General features: G+C 40.7%; 1 protein-coding gene across 1 annotated transcript in view; it reads right to left on the minus strand.

The window, feature by feature from the left end:
• Nucleotides 1-14,503: 14,503 nt before the first annotated feature.
• Nucleotides 14,504-25,687, minus strand: part of LOC308692992 (uncharacterized protein) — a 35,279-nt gene continuing 24,095 nt past the window's right edge. The window contains exon 2 of the mRNA XM_081369672.1: nt 14,504-16,349. Within this exon, the coding sequence (XP_081225798.1) occupies nt 15,286-16,338 (1,053 nt within the window). The 5' untranslated portion in view covers nt 16,339-16,349 and the 3' untranslated portion in view covers nt 14,504-15,285. The remainder of the gene's footprint in view (nt 16,350-25,687) is intronic.

Consider the following 25,687-nt stretch of genomic DNA (forward strand, 5'->3'; position numbering starts at 1 on the left):
TCTTTCGGGATTCCCACCCGGGAGATTAGCTGAAACAGAGCGCTCGCCACACTATTTGCGGAAATATTGCGAAGCGGAACTGCTTCAGGATATCGCGTTGCGTAGTCCACCAGGACTAAAGCAAAGCGATGTCCCCGTGCTGACCGTTCTAATGGCCCGATGAGGTCCATACCAATTCGTTCGAAGGGGACCTGCATCAACGGAATAGGGCACAATGGTGCTTTTGGGGTGGCCGGTGGATTCACCAACTGACATTCACGACAAGACGCACACCACTTGCGTACATTCTCGTGAATGCCCGGCCAAAAGAATCGGGCCATGAGACGGTTTAGTGTCGCGGTTTGTCCTAAATGCCCGGCCATTGGATTAGAATGAGCCGTCTGGAAAAGCATTTCCCGACGGCTTTTAGGTACCAACAACTGAGTTGTATCCTGCTTTGATTGGGCATCTTGGGTTACCCGATACAACTTATCTTTTATGATTGTAAAATACGGATAAGTGAGCGGTTGGTCCGTGTGGAGAAGCTGGCCGTCGATAGAGCGAACCTGATCAAAGGCATGTTTCAGCGTGTCATCCTGGGACTGTTCCAGGGGAAAATCATCGCGCTCTGTGAGGATGGTTCTCTCCAGTGTGCTCTGTTCCCCTGAACCAGTACCCAGAGGTTCCGGATCAGCTTCTCCCAACTGAGCAATCGCCACCTTCCTCTTATCTTTTTTTACCCAAGAAGCATCCGCACATAAATGACCCAATAACTCATTAAACGCTGGCCAATCTGTCCCCAAAATCAGCGGATGCCGGAGGTGCGGGTTAATCGCCACCTCCACACTATGCTTTTGTCCCCTAAATTGAATATCCACAGGCATTACCGGATAATTCACCACTTCCCCGTGCACACACCGTACCTTAACCATGCGGCCATTATCTAATGCCTTAGGTTGAATCAGGCTTTGGTGGATAGAGGTTTGGTTACAGCCTGAATCCACCAGAGCCTGAAAAGTACCCCCCTTTATACTCACGGGTATTTGGTACAGGCCAGCTTGATCGGGGGCAGCTTGCGGCGCGTCGGGGACCCGGATCAGCGTCCCCACCTCCATCACCGGACACCGGTCGATAAAATGACTCGGGTCCCCGCAGCGCCAACAAGCCGGCCCGGGCCTCCCCGCCGCTCCAGTGGCAGGAAGCGGGTCAAGGGATTGGCGTGGAGAGAGAGGCAGCGCAGCCTGGGGAGAGAATCCCCCCCTCGATGGGCCCCCTCCCCGGGGAAGAGGCCTGGGGGAAGATACCGGTTCTGCGGCACCCCCTGTCCTCCACCTTGGAGCTGGTCTCGGTGGCAGATTCCCCCGGTACCTGGGAAGGGGAGAGGGCTTAGGAGGGGGGTTAGAGAGAGAGAGAGAGAGAGAAGCAGATGGTAGGGGTTCGCCGACCCCCGGGCACGCCACCATTTGGTCCTCCGCCAGCTGGATGGCCTGGTTCAGCGACGTCGGGCGGTGGCACTGGACCCACTGCGCGGTCTGCGCTGGCAACCGCGCCACGAACTGCTCCAGCACCACACGATCGATGATTTCCTCGACGTCGCTTCCGTCGGCCATCAGCCACTTGCGGCACGAGTCCCGGAGCTGTTGGGCCATGATGAAGGGTCGACCAGACTCCTCGAGGTTCAGCGTCCTGAACCTCTGGCGATGTTGTTCCGGAGTCCGGCCAACCCGCTGGAGAATGGCCCGCTTGAGATCCTGATAGACCAGGAGATTCTGGACTGGCAGTTGGTGCGCGGCCACCTGCGCCTCTCCGGACAGCAGGGGTATCAGCCGCATTGGCCAGTCCGTCGAGGGCCATCCCCGGTCCTCAGCCGACCTCTCAAACAGCTCCAGAAATGCCTCTGGGTCATCCTGGGGCCCCATCTTGTTGAGAGGTATCGGCGAGGACGAGTCTTTGTACGATGGGGGGACGGCCCTAACCTCCCGGTCTATCCAGCTCCGGAACAGCTCGCGGTCTTCATGCTGGCCTCGGAGGAGCGCCTCGAACCTTTTGTCCTGCTCCTCCTTTATGGCCAGCAGATGCTGATGTTGTTCCTGGTGAAGACCAGCGAGCGATTGGATGATGTCCGCAAATGGCGTTCCTGGCGGAGCCTGCATGGCGGCGGCGATCTTCTTCCTTCCCGGATTTCGGCACCAGTGTAACGGGGTTCAATATTATATTGCAAGGAAGGAAGAAGACAGGGGTCGGCGTGACTGAAACACTCACTTTTATTTAACAAAAGAAACAAATAAACAAAAAGGGCGCACGTAGCGCATTCACCGTGCCACGCACAGCAATAACAAAACGGGACAAATAACAATCACAGCTTCCACAAAACACAGCGTACAGGTGAGGTTCCAGTCCAACTCTCTCTCTCATCTCCTCCCGCATGCTGGCTTATATCCGGTCTCTCCACACCAATCACTGCAATCAGACACAGGTGTTCATCATTTTGGACTTGACCTACTTACTCACCGATCGGCCCCCTCCTTTCTCTCCTGCTACAGACTTCGCAAAACCACGCCCCCCTCGCCACAATTATAAACTAGCTAGTAGTTACTAAGCCTCTAGTGTGGCCTTTACGTTCCAATTTAAGAAAGAACTTACGAACGGCTGGTGCAACCCTACCCAGTTCCTTTGCTCAGTTTCCCGCCTTTTTTCAGTTTCCATGGTTACCGTCACTAAACTTATTCAAGTTACCGTGGTAACTGACTCTGAGTATAAGTTACCTCTTTTTCAGAAACGGGCTTGATTTACTCTGATTTCTCAGGTTTAACATACCTCCCATTCTGAAACAGAAAACCCAGAGTTTCCCTCATTTCAGGGTGAACATACTCAGAGTTTTCACTTAACCTCCTTTCTGAAACAGGCCCCAGGCCTGGAATTTATGTTGTGTTTTGTTTATGTTTTATTATATGTGGCAGCAGTCGTCTGTGAGGGCCTGCCGCTTTACTTTCATTTTGTGTTCAATTATTTATAATTGTTAAACGATCACCTTGCGAACAAACCTTGCTACACCTGTTATTAAAAATCATTGAAAATGTATACTCATTTTCCCTGGGAGACCGTTTGAATTTTGATTTCGAGATTTTGGTATGTGCTAATTTAAATAACTTCTGCATTGTGTTGAATGAGAACAAGATGAGTATGAGTATGAGATGAGTTAACTTATGAAATTGACAATATGTTTGCCTCCAAAATTAGAAGTAGACACTTTGGACTGGCTTTCAAATAACTATGATCTTGTAATAAAAAGAGCGGACAAGGGTGGCGCAGTTGTGGTATGGGGGAGAGATCAGTGTATTAAAGAAGCCTTGTGACAACTACAAGAAATGTGAGTACTACCAGCTCCTGAAATTCAATCCAATAGAAGTTAAAAACAAACTGACTGCTATTTTATTACATGCGGAAAAAAATGAGGGATGGCTCTCACAAAAATGAGTGTGATTTTCATTTTTGTAAAGACCGATTTACTCTGTCTTTAGAGAGCTGCATTTACTCTGCCCTGTTAGAGCTTTGAGAATATACATAGAGCGTCCTGCCTCTTTTAGACACGTGGAAAAGCTTTCTGTATGCTTCAAAGGCCACACCAAAGGGCATCCGGTCACCAAGCAGACGATATCCAGATGGACAGTGGACGAAATTGCACTAGCCCAGGTTTTTTCCTGTCTCAAAACTAGGCGGAGGTAGTAAAATCCTGGGCTCCTAGTGACAAAATTCTAAGAAAATTCTTAGAAATGTGGGCATTTACTCTGAAAAATTAAAGAAAAAATCCTAGGAAAGAAAAAAGTAATTCAGAAAGCATCTTAACCCTTAAAAGTGGTCTTAAGGTCAAAATTGTTAGGAGCATGGACGAGGACTTTTAAGAGGCTGAAGCAGAGGAGAAAATGGCAGAAAGACGAAGAGGGAGAAGAAATGTGTTGCAGACAATGGATGACAGTGAGTTAATGAGACGCCATAGATTAGATCGTGCAGGGATCATGTTTGTGACAGATCTTATTAGAGACACACTAACATCTCCGACACAGCTCAGAAATGCCATAGCGTGTCACAACCTTTAAGTCAAGTCAAGTCATCTTCATTTATATAGCGCTTTTAACAATGTAGATTGTTTCAAAGCAGCTTTACAGAGATAAGCGTATAATTTAAGGTAACAGAGATTGTTTTGGCTTTATAGCAGAGTTAAGTTATTTTCCATCTAAAGTTAGTTTTGATTGATTTGCTTCCGTCGCAACGATCATTTGTTATTAAATTAGGGGCCGCTAAGACGACACCATTCTCTCTACACAGACTTTAAACGTGAACCTGTGAGAAACGCTGATGGCGTTCACATGCGCATTTAGAATGGGTTCTATAGTTATGTGCGTTTGAATATACGCAGGTTTGGAATTCCCTACAAGCTAAGCCTAAACAAAGTACTTGTCTTTCCTTATAAATTTTGATAAAGAATTTTATTTTATTTTGTTGCTTTGGGGTAGGAACGCGAAACGAATTTTCCCGACAACGCCTTATCTGTATAGTGGTAGAGGGATCCTCCATAGGGAGAGACTAGTTGGCACTTCAGCACTGTGTTGTCATCGGGTCCAGGCGCAGGTCCTTCATCAGATCTGGATACGGCCTGGATCCGGCAGGCTGCAGGAAAACCTCGGGATAAACAAAGACACTAAAATTAGCGTAGATGCCATTCTTCTCATGATGTAACGAGTACATCAGGATTTTTGGGAAGTGTTCCCGGTTCCGGCTGACCTAATCTATGCAGCCTAACATTAAATTATAGAAGTCTATAATGTATTATGTGAATGCTAGGTCAAAGAGATGTGTCTTTAATCTGGCTTTGAACTGACAGAGTGTGTCTGCTTCCCGGACAATGGTAGGAAGACTGTTCCAGAGTTTTGGTGCTAAATAGGAGAAGGATCTACCGCCAGCAGTCGATTTTGATATTCTAGGTATTATCAACTGGCCGGAATTTTGAGATCGCAATAGACGTGAAGGACTATAATGCGTTAAGAGCTCGCTCAAGTACTGCGGAGCTAAACCATTTAGTGCTTTGTGAGTAATCAGCAATATTTTAAAATGTATGCGATGTTTAATAGGGAGCCAGTGCAGTTTTGACAGAACCGGGCTAATATGGTCATACTTCCTGGTTCTGGTAAGAACTCGAGCTGCTGCGTTTTGGACCAGCTGTAGTTTGTTTATTAAGTGTGTAGGGCATCAGTAAGCAGAGTGATCACACACACAATTACAGCACTTTCAGAATGTCGTATTCCAGCAAATTGCCACTTGCTGGCAATTTAAACCATGGCTCCTCACAGCTTACCTCCATCCTGACCAGGGGTCACCGCTAAATTACAACAGGTAACAGTGGCAACATACAATTAATGTGTGTGGACTTCAAATTTAGAGAACAACAAATGTGTTGCAGTAGTATACAGTATGTAGGCTACTCTACTTCCCATAAATAACCTACCATTATGTTTTGAAAATATCAACTGAATTCTGTTCATTTTCATGAACTCGCAGAGCTCCCAAGAAAACACGAGCCGTAGTTGAGCGGGGTATTGGTCAACTAAAGAGGCGCTTTCACATTTTGCATGGAGAGGTGCGACTGGCGCCAGGAAAGGTCTGCAAAGTGATTACAGCCTGTGCAGTGCTTCATAACATCTGTAAAGCTGGACAAATTGCAGACCCTCCCACAGACAATCGGGCTGATGAAGAGGATGATGAAGAATACCCTCCACAAGGGAGGGATCTGTCCCAAAGTGGGAATCCTTACAGAGCCCAGTTTACTAATTTCCATTTCATGTAAGTTACAGTGAATGTAATATAAATATCGTGCCTAAACAGACACACCTTAGCCAACATTTTCATTAGAAAGATATTATGAAGACACAAAAATATATTATTTGTTATTAGTTTAATTTTTGAGTAGCTCAATTTTTAGTTTGTAGTACTCCTCCTGTAGATGGAGTACTGTTTTCTGCTGCTTTAGGACATCCATCTCTATAACCAGTGTTTTGTTTATTAGGGATGGTGTTGGAGCAGAAGGCAGGGAATGAGGCGCTTCGGGCTGAGGGTCGCCCAGCTGCGATGTCGACGGTGCCCATTCCTCTGCTGAAGGCTCTGTGCTACTGAAAGGGGAAAACATTTAATCTCTGTTATTTAAAATAAATTTAGGCCAATTTGTGTGGTTTTTTTTTTTCAGTTCATAGAATGCCAGATGGAAAAATGAGAAATGGCCTTGCCTATGTTAAATAAATTTGTGTCTTTATATTGTGTTACTTGGCTGTTGGTTTATTAAAATTACCATTTTTGTAGTTCCACCAGCTGAATCATTGAGCTTTCTGTGCCCTCCTTAAACCGTTAATACTTGTTTCTGAGTGACCAAAGCAATCACAGTCTTCAAAAGATTGTGTCATACATAGCAACGGGGTCAGCCCCGCCTCCTCACCAAGATGAAGTCTTTTTTTTGTCTTTTCCTTACTCAGAGTTGCTCTCAGATCGTTCCTGAATCGCTCTTAAGCTAAAACTCCTACATAAAAGTTTTCAAGCTAAGTTAAGAGTTTTCTGAAGGATTCTTAGAATCTTTATGAATACGGGCCCTGATCATGTATTTTAATAATAATATAATTTAATTACTATTTTTCATATATCATCATATAACCTGTGTTTCCCACAGTATTTTTGTGGGTGGACCTCGGTACCTCCAGGGGGGTCTGAGGCCATGCCCCCCTGGAAGAATATTTTGTACATTTTAAAGATAAATTCATTAATCTAGTGCACTTTGAGTCACCCGAATCCGCTGTTAAAAATAAATAATCCAACCACCAACCGCCCGAACCTATGATATTCTTTGATTTAGATATCTGCATCTGATCATCACATTACAATTATTCAAATTCTCAGTATTAAAATTAGGTTAGACAAAAAGTTCGATTTTTCACAACTTGTGTGGAATATGTGACAATCGGGTCCAGTCGGGTCTATGTCTTCCCGCCGGGTTCCGGTCCAGCTTTCAAATAATAGACAGGTCCAGGTCAGGTCCGGGTAGTACATTTATGGCATTTCTCGGATCTGCACGGGTCCAGGTCCAGCTTGAAATAATAGACGGGTTCGGGTTGGTTCGGTGTAACACATCACGGGTCTCTTCGGGTTTGGGCACGAATTTTTGGACCCGTGTAGACCTCTACTACAATGCCCCATCGGAGTAAGAGCTCATTCCACCAGAGGCATGGCCTTGTGTTGGGCCTGGTCCAGTGGAGTGTCCATTGGTGATTTCTGTGCGGCGGCCGGCTGGTCCTCGCCATCCACATTTACCAGGTTCTACAATTTAGAAGTCCTTGCTCTGAATGCACAAGTCCTTTCTGTCTAGTGGATTTGTCCTCAGCCGAGCCCAAACCACCATGAACTTCCACCACTATGTGGGGTAACTCTATGGCTATCGCCTATTGCTATAATACCTTCCAACTTACGTGTGAGCCCCTAGCGAAATGATTTTTCCCTATTATGTCTTGGTTCCTCTGGGCTCTGCTAAGGGCTTAAAGGGATAGTTCACTTTGAAATTAAATTTTGGTATGTTTTAGCTTACCTCAAGGGCATCCAAGATGTAGGTGTCTTTGTTTCCGCAGTAGTTTCAATTTGATATTTTTAGGTCAAACCGCATGCAGCATGCACAGAGCATGGCGCTGCGTGTTCAGCTCCTCCGTCCACTCTCAGCTCCCATGACAGGAAAAAAAAACACATCCAAGCGTCCAAGTGATCTGAAGGCGCGCGCGCTTCCTGGTGTGTGACGTGTGCGCACTGCGCAAGCGCCGGAATTAAATGAGGGTTTTTTTTCCTGTCATGGGGGGGAAATGGTCAAATTCTATGAAGCCTTTATGCGGGTAAATAAGGGGAATTTATGTCGGTTGATAGGTTAAAGAAGTATAGGAAAGTGTCAATGGTCCATTTCTGAAATAGGTGGCGGTAATGCACATATTTGTTTGCGATCCGCCGTAAAAAAAAACAAGAAGAAGAAGAAAGTGCCGGAAGCGCGCGCGCCCTCAGATCACTTGGACGTGTTTGTTTACAAGAGGTAAAAATGATATAAATACTGTTCGTTTTCTCACACAAACCGCTCGTTTCGTGTCTTAAGCCATCAATGTGTACTTACGATGGGGAATTGTTTAATTTAGACTTCTCTGTGCATGCTCTTTGAGACAGTGACCATAGACCTGCATTATATGACTTACAAGCATGAACAGTTTGACCTAAAAATATCACAATTGAAACTACAGCGGAAACAAAGACACCTACATCTTGGATGCCCTTGAGGTAAGCTAAAACATACCAAAATTTAATTTCAATGTGAACTATCCCTTTAAGGCCAAGTATAACATTATAGTCGTTCCGCAGCCATAGCACGGCATGATCGTATTGGTTCCCCATAACAGCGTCTAGCGATACAGCACGAGTAAAGTATCGAAAGGGAACGTACTCGGTTACTTGCGTAACCTCGGTTCCCTGAGATACGGGAACGAGTACTGCGTTTCAGGCCGTGCTATATTGCTGCATGTAAAGAGTTAATCGATTTACTTTTGGTTTCTCTCAGTGAACGCAGTCAAGAACGACGTGCATGCAGTTCCTAGGCTATTGATTCCATCGTTTAAAACTTGGAAATATATGACTGTAAAGTGCAATTGTTTATACTAAATAGTGATTTAAAGTGTTTAAGAATTAATAGATTAAGATTATTGCTATATATTTTTGTTATAAGCAGACTTGATTCGTGTTATTGGTAACGTGATATGTTGTAGCGTACTGACATGCTAATTTCTCTACTGTTTGTAAATAATCTGAATATACATTTTTAGTGTATATTACTTCAAATTAGGTTAAAAGGAACTACGCACAAAATCAAATCATAATGTTTCGCTGGATAAGTGTATGTAAATGTGAACATAATGTTCATTAAAAAAATTCTTGCTGTTTGTTGTTTATAGAAAAAATATTGAGAAGCGCAATCACCAGTAAAATCACTAAAGTTATGACGACAGCTTTCTGGAGTTCGCTAGTTGTACGCTATCTGTTACACAATATAAATCACACAATTCATCCAAAAAAAAAGAAAAAACACCTTATGGCTATGTAAATAAATAAACAGAAAGTAAAATGCAATATACTAATAGATAGAAACTGCAGTGGGAATAATTCCTGAAAGCTTTCTTTTTGGCCAAAGGTGCTCTAAACCGACGACCTGATGGCAGTAAAGAGTGATACAGAGGATGAGAGGGGTCAGTGCTTTCCTCTTTACTGCTCAGTTATAGAGGTCTAACAGCTGAATCTGCAATGATTTCACTCCAAAAAGGGCTTTTCTTACTTAGTATTTCTGTCTTGTGTCCAGTCCAAATATCAAAAAATCCTTAAATCAAGAAACATTTACTAGATAAATAAAATGACATAAGAAATTATATATTGTTTTCTGATCAGAAAAATAATAAAATTAAAGGTATAGCGGAGGATCTTTCCGAATTTTAGATAAGAACCGCCCTCTCCACTTTTTGTAAAAATGCACATGCGCAACACATTACCTGCTACCGCCTATTAAACGTGTGCGAGGTTCTCCTCGTGCACGCTCTGTTTACAAGTTGCTGTCGGCATCGCTCATACAAGATTACTTTCCAAAAGAAGATTTGCACTTTTTCTCCAAATAGCATGCCAAACTTTACCTGTCGAGTAGAAACTTCGCGACTGAGGCATCAGTGGGAAGCCCAACCGGTGTTTTCAGCGCACGCCAGCGTGTGAAACAATCTCCCAAAAACACTCTGATCTTGTTTCTCTCTTCTGAGGCCTTTCTCTTCTTCTCATACAGTTCGTACAAATTTTTTCTCTTGCGACCCTCAGACATTTTCAAAGGACCCGGTGAAACGGCGAGCTTCAATGAATGGCTGAGCTCTAGCTCACCACACATAAACACCTGAAAGTGCGCATGCGCAGAAAGCGGAAACTAAGGGACGAGCACGTACGACGGCCTTACGTAAACATATCACCAGAATGATTGACACTTAGGTGGACCAATAGTTTACACGACCCACCCGGAAAAAGAAAATCCTCCGCTATACCTTTAATTGAGTTTTTGCACAAAGCAACTAAAATTATCTGCCAATTGGGTAAGAAAAAAATAAAAATAGAGTTTTGGTATGGAAAAATCCATACTAAAAATTTCAGGGAAACCTCTTTGAACTAGATTTCCCTCTCACACACCCGGTGTGGTAGCCTATACATAGTTCCCACAGGCCGATTAATGTCACGTGACCTCCCCGGAGGCGCCATCTTTGAGGGCAAAAGCTGCTGTGTTTACATTGTTTTACCATACTGTCTATGAGTTTTACAAGCAAATTTCGAATATTTCTTTGCATTTATAATGCTACGAAAATCATGAAGAGACAAAGTGACAGAGATTATAAAGAGACTCTATTAACACAAGACAGAGAGAGGTACAATGCGAAAATTTCAGTCATAAATGGTGTGGATCCGTATGCGCTAACAAAGGAAGCACTGAGCACTGATCATGCAGCTTTGCCTTAGATACAGTATTATCATGTGTGCCATTATCTGGTATTGGCTAGGAGTTTTAATACATGTGAGCAATTCCGAGCCTGGAAATATGTGCATGAATATGAATATAACGTATGAAAATAAATAAAACTCGCGTGCAAATTAATTAATGTAAGTTAATGCGGAACTACTTTATACGCGGGTTCTTTAGGGACATAATCTGAGATTGCCGTGCTGGAATGTATGTGTGTGTGTGTGTGTGTGTGTGTGTGAGAGAGAGTGAGAGAGTCGCGGGCGCGATCGAACAGTGGAAACAATGTTGTTTTTGAATGTTTTTAAAATCTCGTCATTTTGTTCATACAGGACATAATTCAAACTGCAATGTGTTAACTTATATTTGTGTACACTCGCAATAAAAAACAACAAATTCTTGCGTGTTTTGAGGGAGTTTCTTTCCTGTTTATCCTCGCCAGCCATAACCTCCGTCGTTGTTCTGACAAAAGCTTAGTCTTCTCACATTCATGAAGTCTAATGACGGGTATACTGTAAAATCCAAATTTAACTGAACCTCCGACACGATTTAAACATCCATTCACCCAGCAGGAGATCACCATTTTCACTTTTTTATCACGAAATTAACTCGCTTCAGCTTCTTCTACTATTGTTCTGCCCACAGAAATGGCGCCGGGTCGGCAAATGCTAAAAAACTATTTTAACTGAACCTCCGGCACGATTGGAACATCCATTGACCCAGCAGGAGATTACCATTTTTACTTTTTAATCACAAAATTTCCGTTTCAGCTTCTTCTTCTCATGTTCTGCATTGTAGAATGTTGTGTTCTGCCCTCAGAAATGGCGCCGGGTCGGCAAATGCCCGTATGTTGTGACGTCATGTGGGAACTATGTATAGTATTCGCTCCGTGCACAAAATGGCGACCGTTGACGTTTCGAACTTGAGTGTGTGGGCCAGTACTTCCGGTGATTTGACAGCGAGAGCGGGAGACAGTAGCGCGGGAAGGGGGGTGCTGCGGGGGCTACAGCCCCCTCGTCATAGCATCAGCACCCCCAAGTGGGGGGATGTGAACTAACATAATATTGTACTCTAAAAACGTGAAATAAAATAAACAAATGGACAGCGTTAACTAACTCTCTTATGCCTAATGAAGTGAGTATTCAAGCTACGGAGAAAATGAAATAAAGTTTTAATTTGTCATGCTTTTACGTTCAGAGCACGTGAGCGGAGAGAGCATTTCTGAATATTCCGCTCGCTCATTCCGCTCAGGGTCGCTCGCTCAACCCAGAATGGTTCAAAAACACGTGGAATAAGGGCTGCCTCCGACTAAACTTTTTTTTCTAGTCGACTAGTAGTTGTTCATTTAAGCCATTAGTGTACAAATCGCCCCTTTATATTAATTTTATTATTTAAATAGTCTATATAGGCTACACAGGATAATGAGCGTGCAGCCATAATATAGCCGCACTCAAGCGCACGGCCACACGCATAAAGATTGCCACAAAGAACCGGCAAAATTATAAATGTGTCAAAAATAGCAAGGAGACATTTAATTGTTTATTAATAAACTGGTGTTTTCTGTGATGCTGCAAAGATGGAGTTGGCGATGCAGACCATGAACGCCAGAGAGAAATGCATGTGAAATACACATTCCATAAGGATTATATAATCAGAGAATAGCCTATTTCTTTTCGTTTTGAATATTTTCGTTTAAAAGTAGACTTTTCAAGCTTTCTATAATAGATAGCCTATATTTCTAAAATCTGTGATGCACAAGCTGAGTTTCGGCGCCCTCCAGTTCACGTGCAATGCAAGTGATCGTGTCGGCGGCTTATTACATTGTCTGCTATATATTTGCGTCTTATTAAATAGCCTTGAAAACATTTAAAACATTGATCAAAATTAAGATACAATTTATACAAAACGAAAATCTTTTAAAAATAGTTTTTCTACAAAACAAAACTCAATGAAGTAGTAAAAATCATGTCTTACCCATTCCATGTCTCCAGATATATTGCACATCTCATGATGTATCTTTATCTTTCTCATGCTGCATATATGCTCACTTTCATAATCAACATTGATTAAATTAAAAAATAACATTAGCCTTTTATATTTAAACATAAATATGAAACTAAATGTTTTCTTTAATGGCTACAACACATATACAGTACAGAGAAATTTCATGTCTTGTCGTTGGCCACAACATAATATGACGTCACATATTTTCCAACCCAGCCCCCAGCCCCCCCTCCATGAAACAGCTTCCAGCGCGCCTGGCGGGAGACCGCGATAGCGAGAGACAACAGCGACCAAGTTCCATCAACACAGCGATATTTTTCACAATGAGTGTTTTTAGGATTCAAGGTGACTTGCCTTTCAGAGGGTGACAGCCTCACCACTTCATTGTTGTGTGCCGTTATGTACCATGTCGTCACGTTATAACAGAGAAGTCAGCTTTCATGCATTCCCCGTTGACGCCGCGAGACGGGCTGAGTGGATACAGAAGATCCGGAGGGATGACTTCAACCCGACCAAATTTTTAAATGCATATAATTTTAAGTGTATTTCACCTGTGCGTTTTTATGCTTTCTATTACAGCATTTATTTTGTGCAAGTGAGATGAGTAAAGACCACCTGTTTAATAAATCATTATCTGTCTCTGTCTGGTGTTTAAATGCAGCACAGGCTACAGTATTGTACTACGTGTAAAATATACACAAACTTGCCCATATTAAATTGTTTGTGGTACCTACAGTTAAAAATGTAAATGTAAAATATGTGATAATGATTGATGTAAGTAAAAAATATATGCGCAGAGAAAATAGTATGGTATATATTATGGAGATAAATTGTAGGCAGCCTATCACAGGGCAAACATGTGAATGTTCACAGTGCATTTTATGCAAACAACTCTAATCGGAGTTATAACTATATTTACAGTAGTCATAATTGTTATTGCATATGTGTATGCAGCATGAGTCAAATACAATCTTCTGTTCGTGAACAGTATACAATCTTCTGTTCGTGAACAGTTGTATTTCATTCATTAATCTGACTATGTACGTATTAATCTTCACGAACAGTATTTGACTCATGCTGCATACACAATAACAATTATGCCTACTGTAAATATAGAGTTATAACTGGGAGTAGAGATTTGTCAAACATACACCACAACAATGTTTTCTTTGGTAGAAAAAAATAAAAAAAATAAAACACCAAGACTTTAAAAGCAGTATCCAGCTTTATTTAACATATTAAAACCAAAATTGCATTCTATAAAGTGAAATATGTGAAAAACAAAAAGCTTTTGATTACATGTTTACACCAAATGCATGAGTTCAAAATTCATCGCATTTTACGACTGGTGAATCAAACACTTCAGCCGACTTCAGATACACTATAGCCCTATCCGGACAGTTATTGTTTCTCATGTGGACGTCCATAAAAATAAATGTGCATGTCACCTCAGTGATAAACTCATGCATGCGGATGGCGATTTATTGACGATGGAAGAGCGAGTTTTGTGATCCTTTGAACCCGGGAACTCACAGCTCACGTGGTCAGTCGCATGATTGTCTGTCAGATGCCAAGTAGGGCCTAAATACAAAATTACATGAGGTAAACCCAAGTTTATTTTTTAAGGTAGTCTATATAATTGCTGCCATAATAACAAACCATTTCAAATGTTTATGTGCTTTTCTTCTTTTTGAGCGGTGATGAAATATTGTTCTTGTAAATGCTTTCCAGCATTTCAGTAATACAGTAATAGCCTACGCTAGATCTTTAACATGCATACGAACAGTTATTGTACGGTGCTCTGCAGTGGACACGACCTTAGTGTTTGTCAAAAACAGTAGGGTGACCATACGTCCTCTTTTTAGACCTAAAAAAATGCGTCTGGCCGGAATTTTTCTAAATTGGCCAAAATGTCCGGGATTCGGCTTTTGCTTTTTTAGTCGCCGTTTTTGCTTAGCTTTAGGTCCCGCCAGTGGGTCATGTGCGTAACGCAAAGATTGGTTAAACTGCATCTTAATCAGGAGCATCAGGAGGACAGAAATACATTTGTACTTAAATAGTGCTGTAGATTTTATTTTATTTTAAACTATGGCCCTGAAAAGAAACAGTGTTATGTAAAAGGTGTTAAAAGCTAAAATATTTTTCCCTAAAAATAGCGGGCCAAAATGTGAATGGAAAGGATGTATTACTTTATATATTAAGGTACAATAACATAGTTGCAAGGTTGTGGATGCATTTGTCAAGTATTTGTTGTTGCATTCACCCCCCGCCGCCCACACCACACACACACACACACACACACTCCATACGACCCCATGAGAAACACTTACTGTCCGAATAGGGCTTTAGACTACATCTACAGTAATATAGACTGAGCACACATTTTACTCTAGTAAAAATGTCCCAAAGCCTGATTTAGCCACCATACTGAAAGATTTGAGGTTAGGTTACATGTGTGAGATTTTAAGGTAGTATTCTCTATAAGTTTCTTTTAATCATAAAGATAGTTGTTGAATAGTGGTGTAATTTGTAGTTACATCATCTGTAACTAAATAATCTAAATCAATAATCTATAATAAACAATTACAGCCTTGTTTTAAGCAATGCATGCAGATATCTAAATAGTTGCTTGAGAAGTTATAATTAAGGTATTTAACTGAAGCACTTGGTTATCCTTGGAGTTAAACCATCCTGGTATGTTTTCATGATTGAGCGGGTGGCAGAGGGACTTCAGTCGGAGGGTTTGGATCATTTGTTATCTTTATATCCCGGCAGAACAACACTGGTTCTTGACCGAGACCCAGTCTGTACTGCCACAGATATACAGACTCTTTCGGCTCCAGCTCAAATGAGAGTGTTTCTTCCACTTCAGTCAGTTCGTTCCAGGTTTCTTTTTCAGTGCTGACGTGTGAACCTCCATATTCTGTAGAAAAGAAGAACTGAACATTCGCAATTAGCTTGGCAAGATCTCCAGTTTCAGCTGTGACTGACGCGGCTATCTTCCAGTTGTGTGTGATCTGGGACATCTTCTCCTTATTGTATCCAACCTTTTTATTGATTCTGTTTTCATATTTTGATGGTGATTTTTTGTCATTAAATAAATATTTAATCTTTTCCCACGTGCCACAGACTGGGCCTTTAGTTACTGACAGCCCACCAGGAAGGAAGTTAAGAATAGCAGGATGAACAGAATAGACATTAACGCACTCGTCTTGGCTTAAGTCTCTACTGGTGTAGTACTCGTATCCCCACTCTGAGGCTGGCTTGAGGAATGAGATGCAGCCAGGCATAAATTTGCCCCAGTAATAGAGGCCGTTTCTGAGGTTGGGATGGAGCTTGTATTCTACACCTTCGGAGTCTTCATTCAAGTTTTTTGTTCTTCGATAAGTGCCCTTTTCTTGGAAGATGATGTAAAAATAGTTTTTGACACTGTAAAAGTCCAAGGTTGCAAGGTAGTGGTCTCCGCCCCGGAAGTTGGGATGAAGGCTGAAAACTTTGGCACCGCTGTCTGTCTCCAGGCTGGTGACTCTGCGGTAGGAATTGCCCTTGATGACGTAAAAGTAGATAATATCACGAATGTAGTGGTCTCCATCTTTGCAGGCAGGGTGCAGACTGAAAATAGAGGTTCCAGCATTTTCGTTTACATCACCTGTCTCCATAAAGCAGCCGAGATCAGAGCGGATTATATAATCGCGGTGGAAGTTTGCACAGATGTCAGTGCCTTTTGCTTTGCTCTTGGGAATAATGCCGCTCATCGTGCCTGAACCTGCAACACAGAATAAACCAAACATTCAATCTCCACTAGGGCTGAGAGAAAAAAAATCGATTCACCTAGCTTTTTTTTTTTTTTTTTTTTTTTTACATTCAAAAGGAATAAAAAGTGAATTTTGAATTAATCTCTTTTTGTAAACTAAAAAAAAAGAGATGTGGATTTGGACGTTAATTAAATTACCACATGACCTTGGTGTTTGTCAAAAAAACAGTAGGGTGACCATACGTCCTCTTTTTGGACCTAAATTACCTAATTACGACCCCGTGAGAAACACTTACTGCAGTGGCGGCTCCTGCAAAATCTCTCAGGGGGGGCAAATGTTTGGATGATTGATAAGGATTCGGTCCACCCATGCAATGGATAAATGAACAGCTTAAGCATGTAAAGGCAACTTCACTACTTTAATATTAATGAAAAATAAAGTGACTCTTACAATAAATCTCCTTGTTTGTTTCTATATGAGTGTTAACAATTCAGCAGCAAGTCCAAATCAATTCAAACAAAGCCCAGCCAGGATGCGAATTTCCAAAAATGTTTACTCCAATTTCAATTCAATAAGAAACAACTGAAATCACATAACTCACTATTTACGCTAACGTTACTTGCTCTGGCCAGCGTAGCGCAAATCGCTCTGAATCTGAAGGGCTACATTTATTAAACGAAATATTCCGTCAGATAAATATTTGTTGTGACAGAAATATAGTTACATTTTCAAGCATTTTATCCAAAATTTAAGCACTTTTCAAACCTTAAACACATCCAAATTCAAGCACTTTCAAGGATGTCAAGCACCTGTACGAACCCTGCACATACTCACTATTTACACTATTCACTATTTGATGTACCTTTAAAGACGGTGGCAGTTTTCAAGTGCTCCTCAAACACCTCGTCTAGCGATGCTGAACCAATTTATCCTGATAACTACGACGGCTGAATGGTATTTCTTTTAATGACACAATAGAATTAACTGCGTTCGCAACAATGACGTTGTTCAAGTTCAACTGGCCTCAACTCGCGAGATGTCCCAACAGTCTCTCTCGCTCTCGCTCTCTTTTTTATTTTATTTTTTTTTAATCACATTTGATAAAGATATTAAAGTAGTGTTTCATATTTTCTTGTTGTTCAAATTCAAAATTGTTTTCAAATATTATTTGTCACTTAATCTTAAAGATTTTTAATAGTGTATGTTTGTTCCCACCAATCGCTGCACAAGTTAAGGGTACGTATGATGACGTAAGCACGTTAGTGTGAGCCCTCCCGGAACCCATAGAGAATGCACTGCAGTGCCTGCAGTTCGAAAAAAAACATCTTTGAATGTAAGTCTATGGGAACACTCTGGGCGATTCTCAGCCAGAGTGAAATCGCCCAAAAAGAGGCGGTACTCCACAGAACGTGACATGGCGCTGATTGGACTAGACATTCTCTGATTACAGAGGCAGATTACAGTGACGGCTAGCGTAACTCTGTGGTTGAATGCGATTGTGAATGTGATTGAAAAAGTCCCTTTGACACTTTGGTGGTGCGTCGCCCAATCGCCCTATCGCCCTAATGAAGAAACCGCCCCTGACTTACTGTCCAAATAGGGCTTTAGACCAGGGACGGATTGACAATCTGTGCGTTCTGGAAAAGTCCAGAACGGCCGTCCAACCGAGGGCCGTTGGCACAAAAAAAAAAAACAAAAAACAAAAAAAAAGTCTTATAAAGCAGTATTAACAGCCAACAGCAGGGGCACTCATATGATCACTTATGCTTCGTGTAAAAAACAACAACTGAGGAAAGAAGAGTCGGCCTATATCACTGACAGAAAGTTAGTTTTATAAGGCTGCACTTTTAAATTTGCTTACATTATATTTGAATAGCAGTGGTCTCCAACGTGGTGCCTGTGAGTTGCCCGCTAAACACATTCTATAAATAGCCCTAACTTGCCGTCGGGGTTCCAGACTTCGAATAAATGGCATAATTTTGCGACCTTTTCAACTAAACGTTTCAATTTGAACTTTTGCCTCTACAAAATTACCCAACTCTCTTTGATTGTACGCTGTCATTTGCGTTGCGTATGAGAAACATCAAATGGCAAACGCTCAAAAAGCGGAACAAAACGTGTTTGATCTGAGCAGCGCATTATCAGCTCGGCCCAAAAAACAGCGATCGCGGACAAAGCTGATCTCGATCACGCGAATATTAGGCTATTACACAGAGCTGCGCGATCCACTGAGAAGCATTTAAATTCAGCGCAGAATTATCTATCTCTATTATAAACCCACAAATGACTATGTGATTTAAGCTTGTAAAAAGCCAGATGAAACGGCGCTGATATATTGACAAAAAAACAAACAAACAAAAAAAAAAAAAACAGGTGAAACATTGTTCCGAGAACAAACCAGTTAGACATTTCACACCAAAACCTATGAATTAACTTTAGTAAAACAAACTTTTTTGGCAGAAATGTGCCTGTATTCATATAAAAAATGCTGTTATATTAATACAGTCATGTATAAATGTATTAAATGTAATGCAGTCATGTTTTTGTTTAGAAGTTATGGCAGTTTATTTTTATTTATTTATTTTTTTCATTTATTTTTATACTAAATGTTTGGGCTACTGTTTTTGATAACACGTACAATAGGTTTATAGAAAATCAACAAAAAAATCAATACATTTTCAGGATTTTTTTTAAACGCTTTTAAGTCTGAACCAGAATATCAAGATATTTTATTTTTTCCCATATGATGGTGAAAAGTAAAAAAGCTTCACCATGTTATGTATAATAAATATTGGAGTATAACAAATAAAAAATCCTTCTAGATTATTTTATCCCTTGAGGTAGCCCTCGCACACAAAAAGGTTGGAGACCCCTGGTATATAGTAGCCTAACTATATGTTTTATAATTACAAGTTTGTGTAATTTGGGGTTTCTGTAGCCAGTGACATTTCATTATTTTTTTTTTATGGCATTGTACATTTTTTGTTTTTATTTGAAGGCTGAGGCTTCATTAATAAACACAACCCCAATTATCATCATTGGTTTTGAGATGTTACTTGCTGTGAATACCTATCTGATAGGCTACAGTATTGTGGCATAGTATCAGGACATCCTGGCTAGTGTCTGTCCCGGCTAGAGGCGAATGGCCGGAAGATGGGCCTATTTGGGAGAAAGTCCAGGGCTGTTTTTTAGCCCCAGTCCGTCCCTGCTTTAGACTACAATAATACAATAATATAGACTGAGCACCCATTTTACTCTAGTAAAAATGTCCCAAAGCCTGATTTAGCCACCATACTGAAATATTTGATTGTTGATTTCGACATTAATAATAACATGTTATTTCGACATAATAAGGAGGACATTGTAATATACATTAAGCCAAATTTTAGCATTCTTATAATGTTTTTCTATGGGAGGAAAATGCTTAACGTGAAATTAAACGTGTTGCGTTCATATTCTGGACTAATCTGATTTTTTTTTGTAGTAGCCTATACTTTATTATGATTAATAAATGCACCCACAATTATCCGTGAACTTGATAAATGTTGCAGACATGTTTTACTATCCACAAACAAATTGCTTTCAACTTATGTGTGTAAAATTCAGAATTCAACGAATGTGCAGCAATTTGTACATATCGATCTCATTTGAGTGTATTCGACAATGCTTAACGTGTAATTAAATCGCCTAGATAGCCTATTTTGCTTCATGTGTTATTAATAATATTAATGTAACTATTATTGTTGTTGCTGCTGTATGGTCCATGCTAACAGTAGATTATTATAATTGAAGAGGTTTCCATACAGCAACATATCGCAACATTCAAATCTGTCATCAAGAGATGTCATAAAACAGCTTCACAAAACAAAACACAAACAGACTTTTCAACCTCATAGTATCATTATTTCTGTGATGCAATAGGTAAAATTATCAAAGAAATACTTGGATAGAAGTTTAAAGTTCGAATATAGCTGCAAGCAGCAATTACCGGGTCCAAGAAGAACAAGACGAAAAGACATGCCAACATGGCTGAAAGTGTCAGACCAACTGCAACAATGAGCAATTAAAGACATTTAAAGAGGATTTTAGACGAAATGGCTGAAAAAATCATATGAACTTTAATTAAAAATATGATTTAATTATCACTTTCGACCAATAGGTGGCGCAGTTACTAAACTTATGTGATGTGGTCAGAGTAAAGTGACAATGACACATATAAAGTTTGGTGTCAATATGTCAAGGCATTGCAGAGATAAAGCCTGAATAGTGCTTTCGGCATCATGCCTCAACTTTGCTGCTGCGCTATACGAAAACGGTTTCGTCTATCGACACGAAATCCATAACTTTTAGTCGGCATGGTCTGGAGATGATACGATTTGATTTTGGTGATAATTGGACAAAAGGTCTAGGAGGAGTTTGAAAAAGTAGATATTGAATGAAAATCAAGATGGCGGACAGGAAGTTCGGCCAAATAAGGAAAACTTGGTATCTATGTTCTCGGCTTGACCCAGGGAATCTATTAAAGGGGGGGTTAAATGCTCATTTTCACTCAATCTCCTGTTAATCTTGAGTACCTATAGAGTAGTGTTGCATCTTTCATATCTCCAAAAAGTCTTTTGTTTTATTAGATTTTTAATTGAAAGATTGGCTGTACCGAGTCTTTCCGGAAAAAAAACGAGCGGCTGGGGGCGGGCCGTGTGGGCGAAGCTAAAGCTGTGCTAACGCGCCGAGCTAACAACACACAGAGACATTTGTTCAACAGTTTTACTCACCGTTCCCACGCACGACCGCGAACCTTTATCATTGTGACTGCTCGATCCTTAAGCAATAGACGATCTGCAAATCCGCCGATCTGGGCTTTGTTTATTAAACAATCATCGTCGAAATGCAGGGAACAACAGTCTATCACAACTCCGTTTATGCTCAGGAAAACAAACTCCATCCACGGGTTCCTTAACGCTGGGTTCTTTGGGAATCTGTGCAGGGTTGTCTTGCCCTGGCAACCAAAAACACACTTCTTTGGTGACACTGACTTCCCAAAAGCCGGGCAGGGCGCTGATGGCGAACTGCTTTCGCTCTCTTGCTCTGTTTTACGAGTGCGCGCGCGCCCGCGATCTTACCGGAGAAGTGCCCTTAGGACCCATATAAGGAAATTCCGCTCTATCTTACGTAAGACAGAGCCATACTCGAAAAAAACTTTCCGAAACTTGTGACAAACCGGAAGGAGTAGTTTTGGAACAAAAATACTCCTTCAAACGTACAACTTAGTTTTTGAAACATTGTCCATGTTTAACATGGGAATCCAACTCTTTACCAGTGTAAAAAACTCAGTATGCATGAAATAGCATTTCACCCCCCCCCTTTAAGACCAGTGGCACTTCAATAGCCAGATGTATTCAAGAGTTATTAGCCTTTTTGGAAATTTTGTTATAACTTTTCACAAGGTGACACTGCCCTGAAACTTTTTGAGTACCTTCAAAGCATGGTACCGATGACTCATACGAAATTTCGCAATGTTACGTTGATGAGTTTATAAAATATAGTATAGTATAGTATATTATATCACAATACTGTATTGAAGTCAATGAGAATTTCATGTTTTATTCTATTATAGCGCCACCAAGAGGCTCAGTCCCACCATTTTTTTTTATGTGTCCTCAGAGTGAGTCCATACATCTGTGTAAATTTTGGTGAAAATATCTCAATTCGCTTCAGAGTTATAGACATTTATATGAAAAAACACGTAAAAAATGACTGACACATGACTTTGATTGAATTTTACTACCCCTTACTATCAATGTTTTCGCATTTGGGCATTGGCGTTAAGCTATCGACCTATGTTTCCAAACTTCTGACGGTGGTTTCGTCTCGATTTGTTAAACAGTTTCGAAGATATTGGCAAAAGCTGTTTAAGCGCTAAATCACAACGCTACACAAACCGTAAGGCAAATCCTAGCATGTTTGGTATCGTTGGACTTAGCAAGGATTTTCCGAAACTTCTCAGGCTCCTTCAGTAGCCTCAGATCATGCTTGTGATGACATGTACCAAGTTATGTCTGAATACGATAAAGCGTTGTAAAGATACAGCTTAACGTCTGTTTCACACATACAGTGCAATGCATAAGTGAATACACCCATGCTAAAGTTGACTAAAAAGAGGAATAAAAAATCATCTTTTGGAAATTTAACTTAATGCCTTAATTTAAAAAATTAGGAAAAATCCAACCTTTAAGGACACCAATTTTCTTTGTGAATGAATAATGTATCATAAATAAATGTTCTTCCTTAAAATACAGGGTGCATAAGTTTGGACACCCCTATGTTAAATTCCCATAGAGGCAGGCAGATTTTTATTTTTAAAGGCCAGTTACTTCATGGATCCAGGATACTATGCATCCTGATAAAGTTCCCTTGGCCTCTGGAATTAAAATAGCCCCACATCATCACATAGCCTTCACCATACCTAGAGATTGGCATGGAGTACTTTCCATAAGATCATCTCTCAATGCAAATCAAACTAGCTATTAGGCTAACTGAAATAAAACCATGCCCATCTCTAGGTATGGTGAAGGCTATGTGATGATGTGGGGCTATTTTAATTCCAAAGGCCAAGGGAACTTTATCAGGATGCATAGTATCCTAAAAAAAAAAAAAAAAAATACTTAAAAATAAAAATCTGCCTGCCTCTATGGGAATTTAACATAGGGGTGTACTCACTTATGCACCCTGTATTTTAAGGAAGAACATTTATTTATTTACGATACATTATTCATTCACAAAGAAAATTGGTGTCCTTAAAGGTAGGATTTTTCCTAATTTTTTAAATTAAGGCATTAAGTTCAGTTTCCAAAAGATGATTTTTTACTACATTTTCAGATGAAATTACTACATTTTCAGGTCAATCTGTGTTCATTTTGACCATGAAACATGCGCTGTCACTTTAATTCAGCGTTTGCAGCACAGCAGAAATAGACTCGGCGCGGAAACGATCTCTGCACTGCTGTATACGCACCGCTCCTGGAACGGATCGACGGACTGCAACCGTGTGCAGTGTGTGAAAGCTCTGACCTGCTAACATGGGTACGGGAAAAAATACGCACCAGCGTTACGTCTGTTCATGCGTTTAGAGAACGGTTTGAAAAATCAACTTGAATTCCATTTTTTTTTGTCACCACTGCCTAAAGCTGATCTGGTTAAATTTTAATGCAAATCGGACAAACCGTCTAGGAAGAGTTCAAAAAAGTAGTTTTTTTGGACATTTCAAAATTACGGCCATATTTCTATGACGGCAAATGACGTCAAAGGCTGCAATCAAATTGTCATGAGCTCAGGAATCAGAGGAAAAATAATTTTGTTGATTGGCCTTACGTTCAAATGTAATTAGCATACATATGAGTGAAACTTTGGACAGGTGGTGGCACTAGAGGGAATTAGTTAAACACACCAAAATTGGTGTATTGAATGTTGGGACTGTCCTCTATCAGAATGTCAAACCATTACAACTTTCCCACAAATGGTTCTATGGGCTGCCATAGACTTCCATGGCAGAGGAAGAATAATAAGAAAGGGAACAGATACAATAGGTGCCTACGCACCTTCGGTGCTTGGCCCCTAAATATAATGTGATATATTATACATTTCCATATATGTAAGGAAACTAGTGCTTATATTTTTCAATATACTGCAATAAATGCACACAATAAAGAGTAAAACTTTGACTATCACATGTAATGCTATTTTTGTCTTCATTTATAAAAATTTGATATGTATCAAGTTTTATCCCTTTATTGCGTACATATATTGCACACGTTAATGATTAGCGGTCGGTTAGTGTGGTGTACTTTGGACTGGAGCGGGTCTGACGATAGCCCGGCTGCTACCGACATTGAACTTGAAGTGAACTCAACTGCAGTTGTGAGTGCATGGGCGTAGATTACGAGGGGGATGCAGGAGACATTATCGTGGGCCAATGTGTATGCATCCAGCAGGGTTCTCAAGTCTCACGCATTGGCCGTGAGACTCACGCAATTCAACCAATTTCACTCGCTCACACGCCACACTGTGTATTTCTCACGCTGAAAAGGCAATGCCAACCAAGTTGTCCTGCAAGCTTTATAACGTTGTATACGAGGCGCGGGCACACAAAGTGAAGTTTCCTGCCGCCAGCACGTATCTCGGCCAGATTGCGTTCGTTACAAGGCAACATAGATGTGCGAACGGAAGTTGACGGAAAATTCTCGGCCACCGTACGTTCGTTACTAGGTAACCAACAACATCGCGCGAACACACGTCGTGATGGAGAAGGTAAGTTAGAAGAAAGCTTGTCTAACATTTTTAGGCTAGAACATTTAATATATAGCCCATCGTAACATTATTATTGATGCAGTCAAAAACTCTACAACTACTTTGCAACCAGGGGCTCGTTCTTCATACGTTGCTTATTACATCCGAGATCAAATGACACATCCAAGATGATATCATCGTGCTAATCATGATCCGGCTAATTGGGTTCTTCGAACTCACCTGTTGTTTATGATTAGTATCGCTGGATTGAGTTATCTGAGATAACTGCGCGTTCATGCGCTGGTTTAAAAGGGGATATGTATCGATAGTAGAAACATTGATCAGCAACGCTGCTATTGGCTGCTCAGCGTGGCCAAAGAGCGCGCACAGTTTTTCTCCTCGGCAGAGCAAGAACTAATAGTCGAAGTTTATTCGGAATTTTAATGTTTAATCAAAACGCCAGGGAACACCTCAAAGTCTGCAAAAGCCAGGAGAGAGGGCTGGCAAAAAGTAGCAGACAATTTAAATCAGTTAGAAGTGGCCATGTTAGATGTTTTTATCACTTAGCCTTATTTGTATTTTAATAATTGCATAATTAGGCTACTTTGTTCATTGTAATGTCAGAGTCACCACACTAGAACATGGGAACAAATAAAAGTGAAGTACAAAAATATTCTACATAGCCTAATGGTAATTTTTAGTTATATTATAGTCTCTTCTCTTCTATAAAAGGCACTGTTGAATAAATTGTTGTCTGTTTATAAAAGCAACCAAGAAAAAGGCTGAAAAAAAGAAAAGATCTTAGTAGCCTACACTGTAAAATAATTGTACATATTGCTGCCTTAAATGAAGGCCGCATTAAAAGTGATGAATTGCTTTGACTTGTGAAAGTGAAAACTGATAAACTTATGTTAATGTAAAAATATTTTGCCATGAGTTATTGATCACATTTTCCCCAGTGTAGTTCATTGTAATGACATTGTGTTTTCCTCTTTTGTGCACTTTTACATAATACACACTTGTATCTGTTCCCAAGAAAGTGGTGGCTGAAATATGTGCAGTAAGT

This window comes from Scardinius erythrophthalmus (genome assembly GCF_964197995.2).
Source record: "Scardinius erythrophthalmus genome assembly, chromosome: 6".
Classification (NCBI taxonomy): Eukaryota; Metazoa; Chordata; class Actinopteri; order Cypriniformes; family Leuciscidae; genus Scardinius; species Scardinius erythrophthalmus.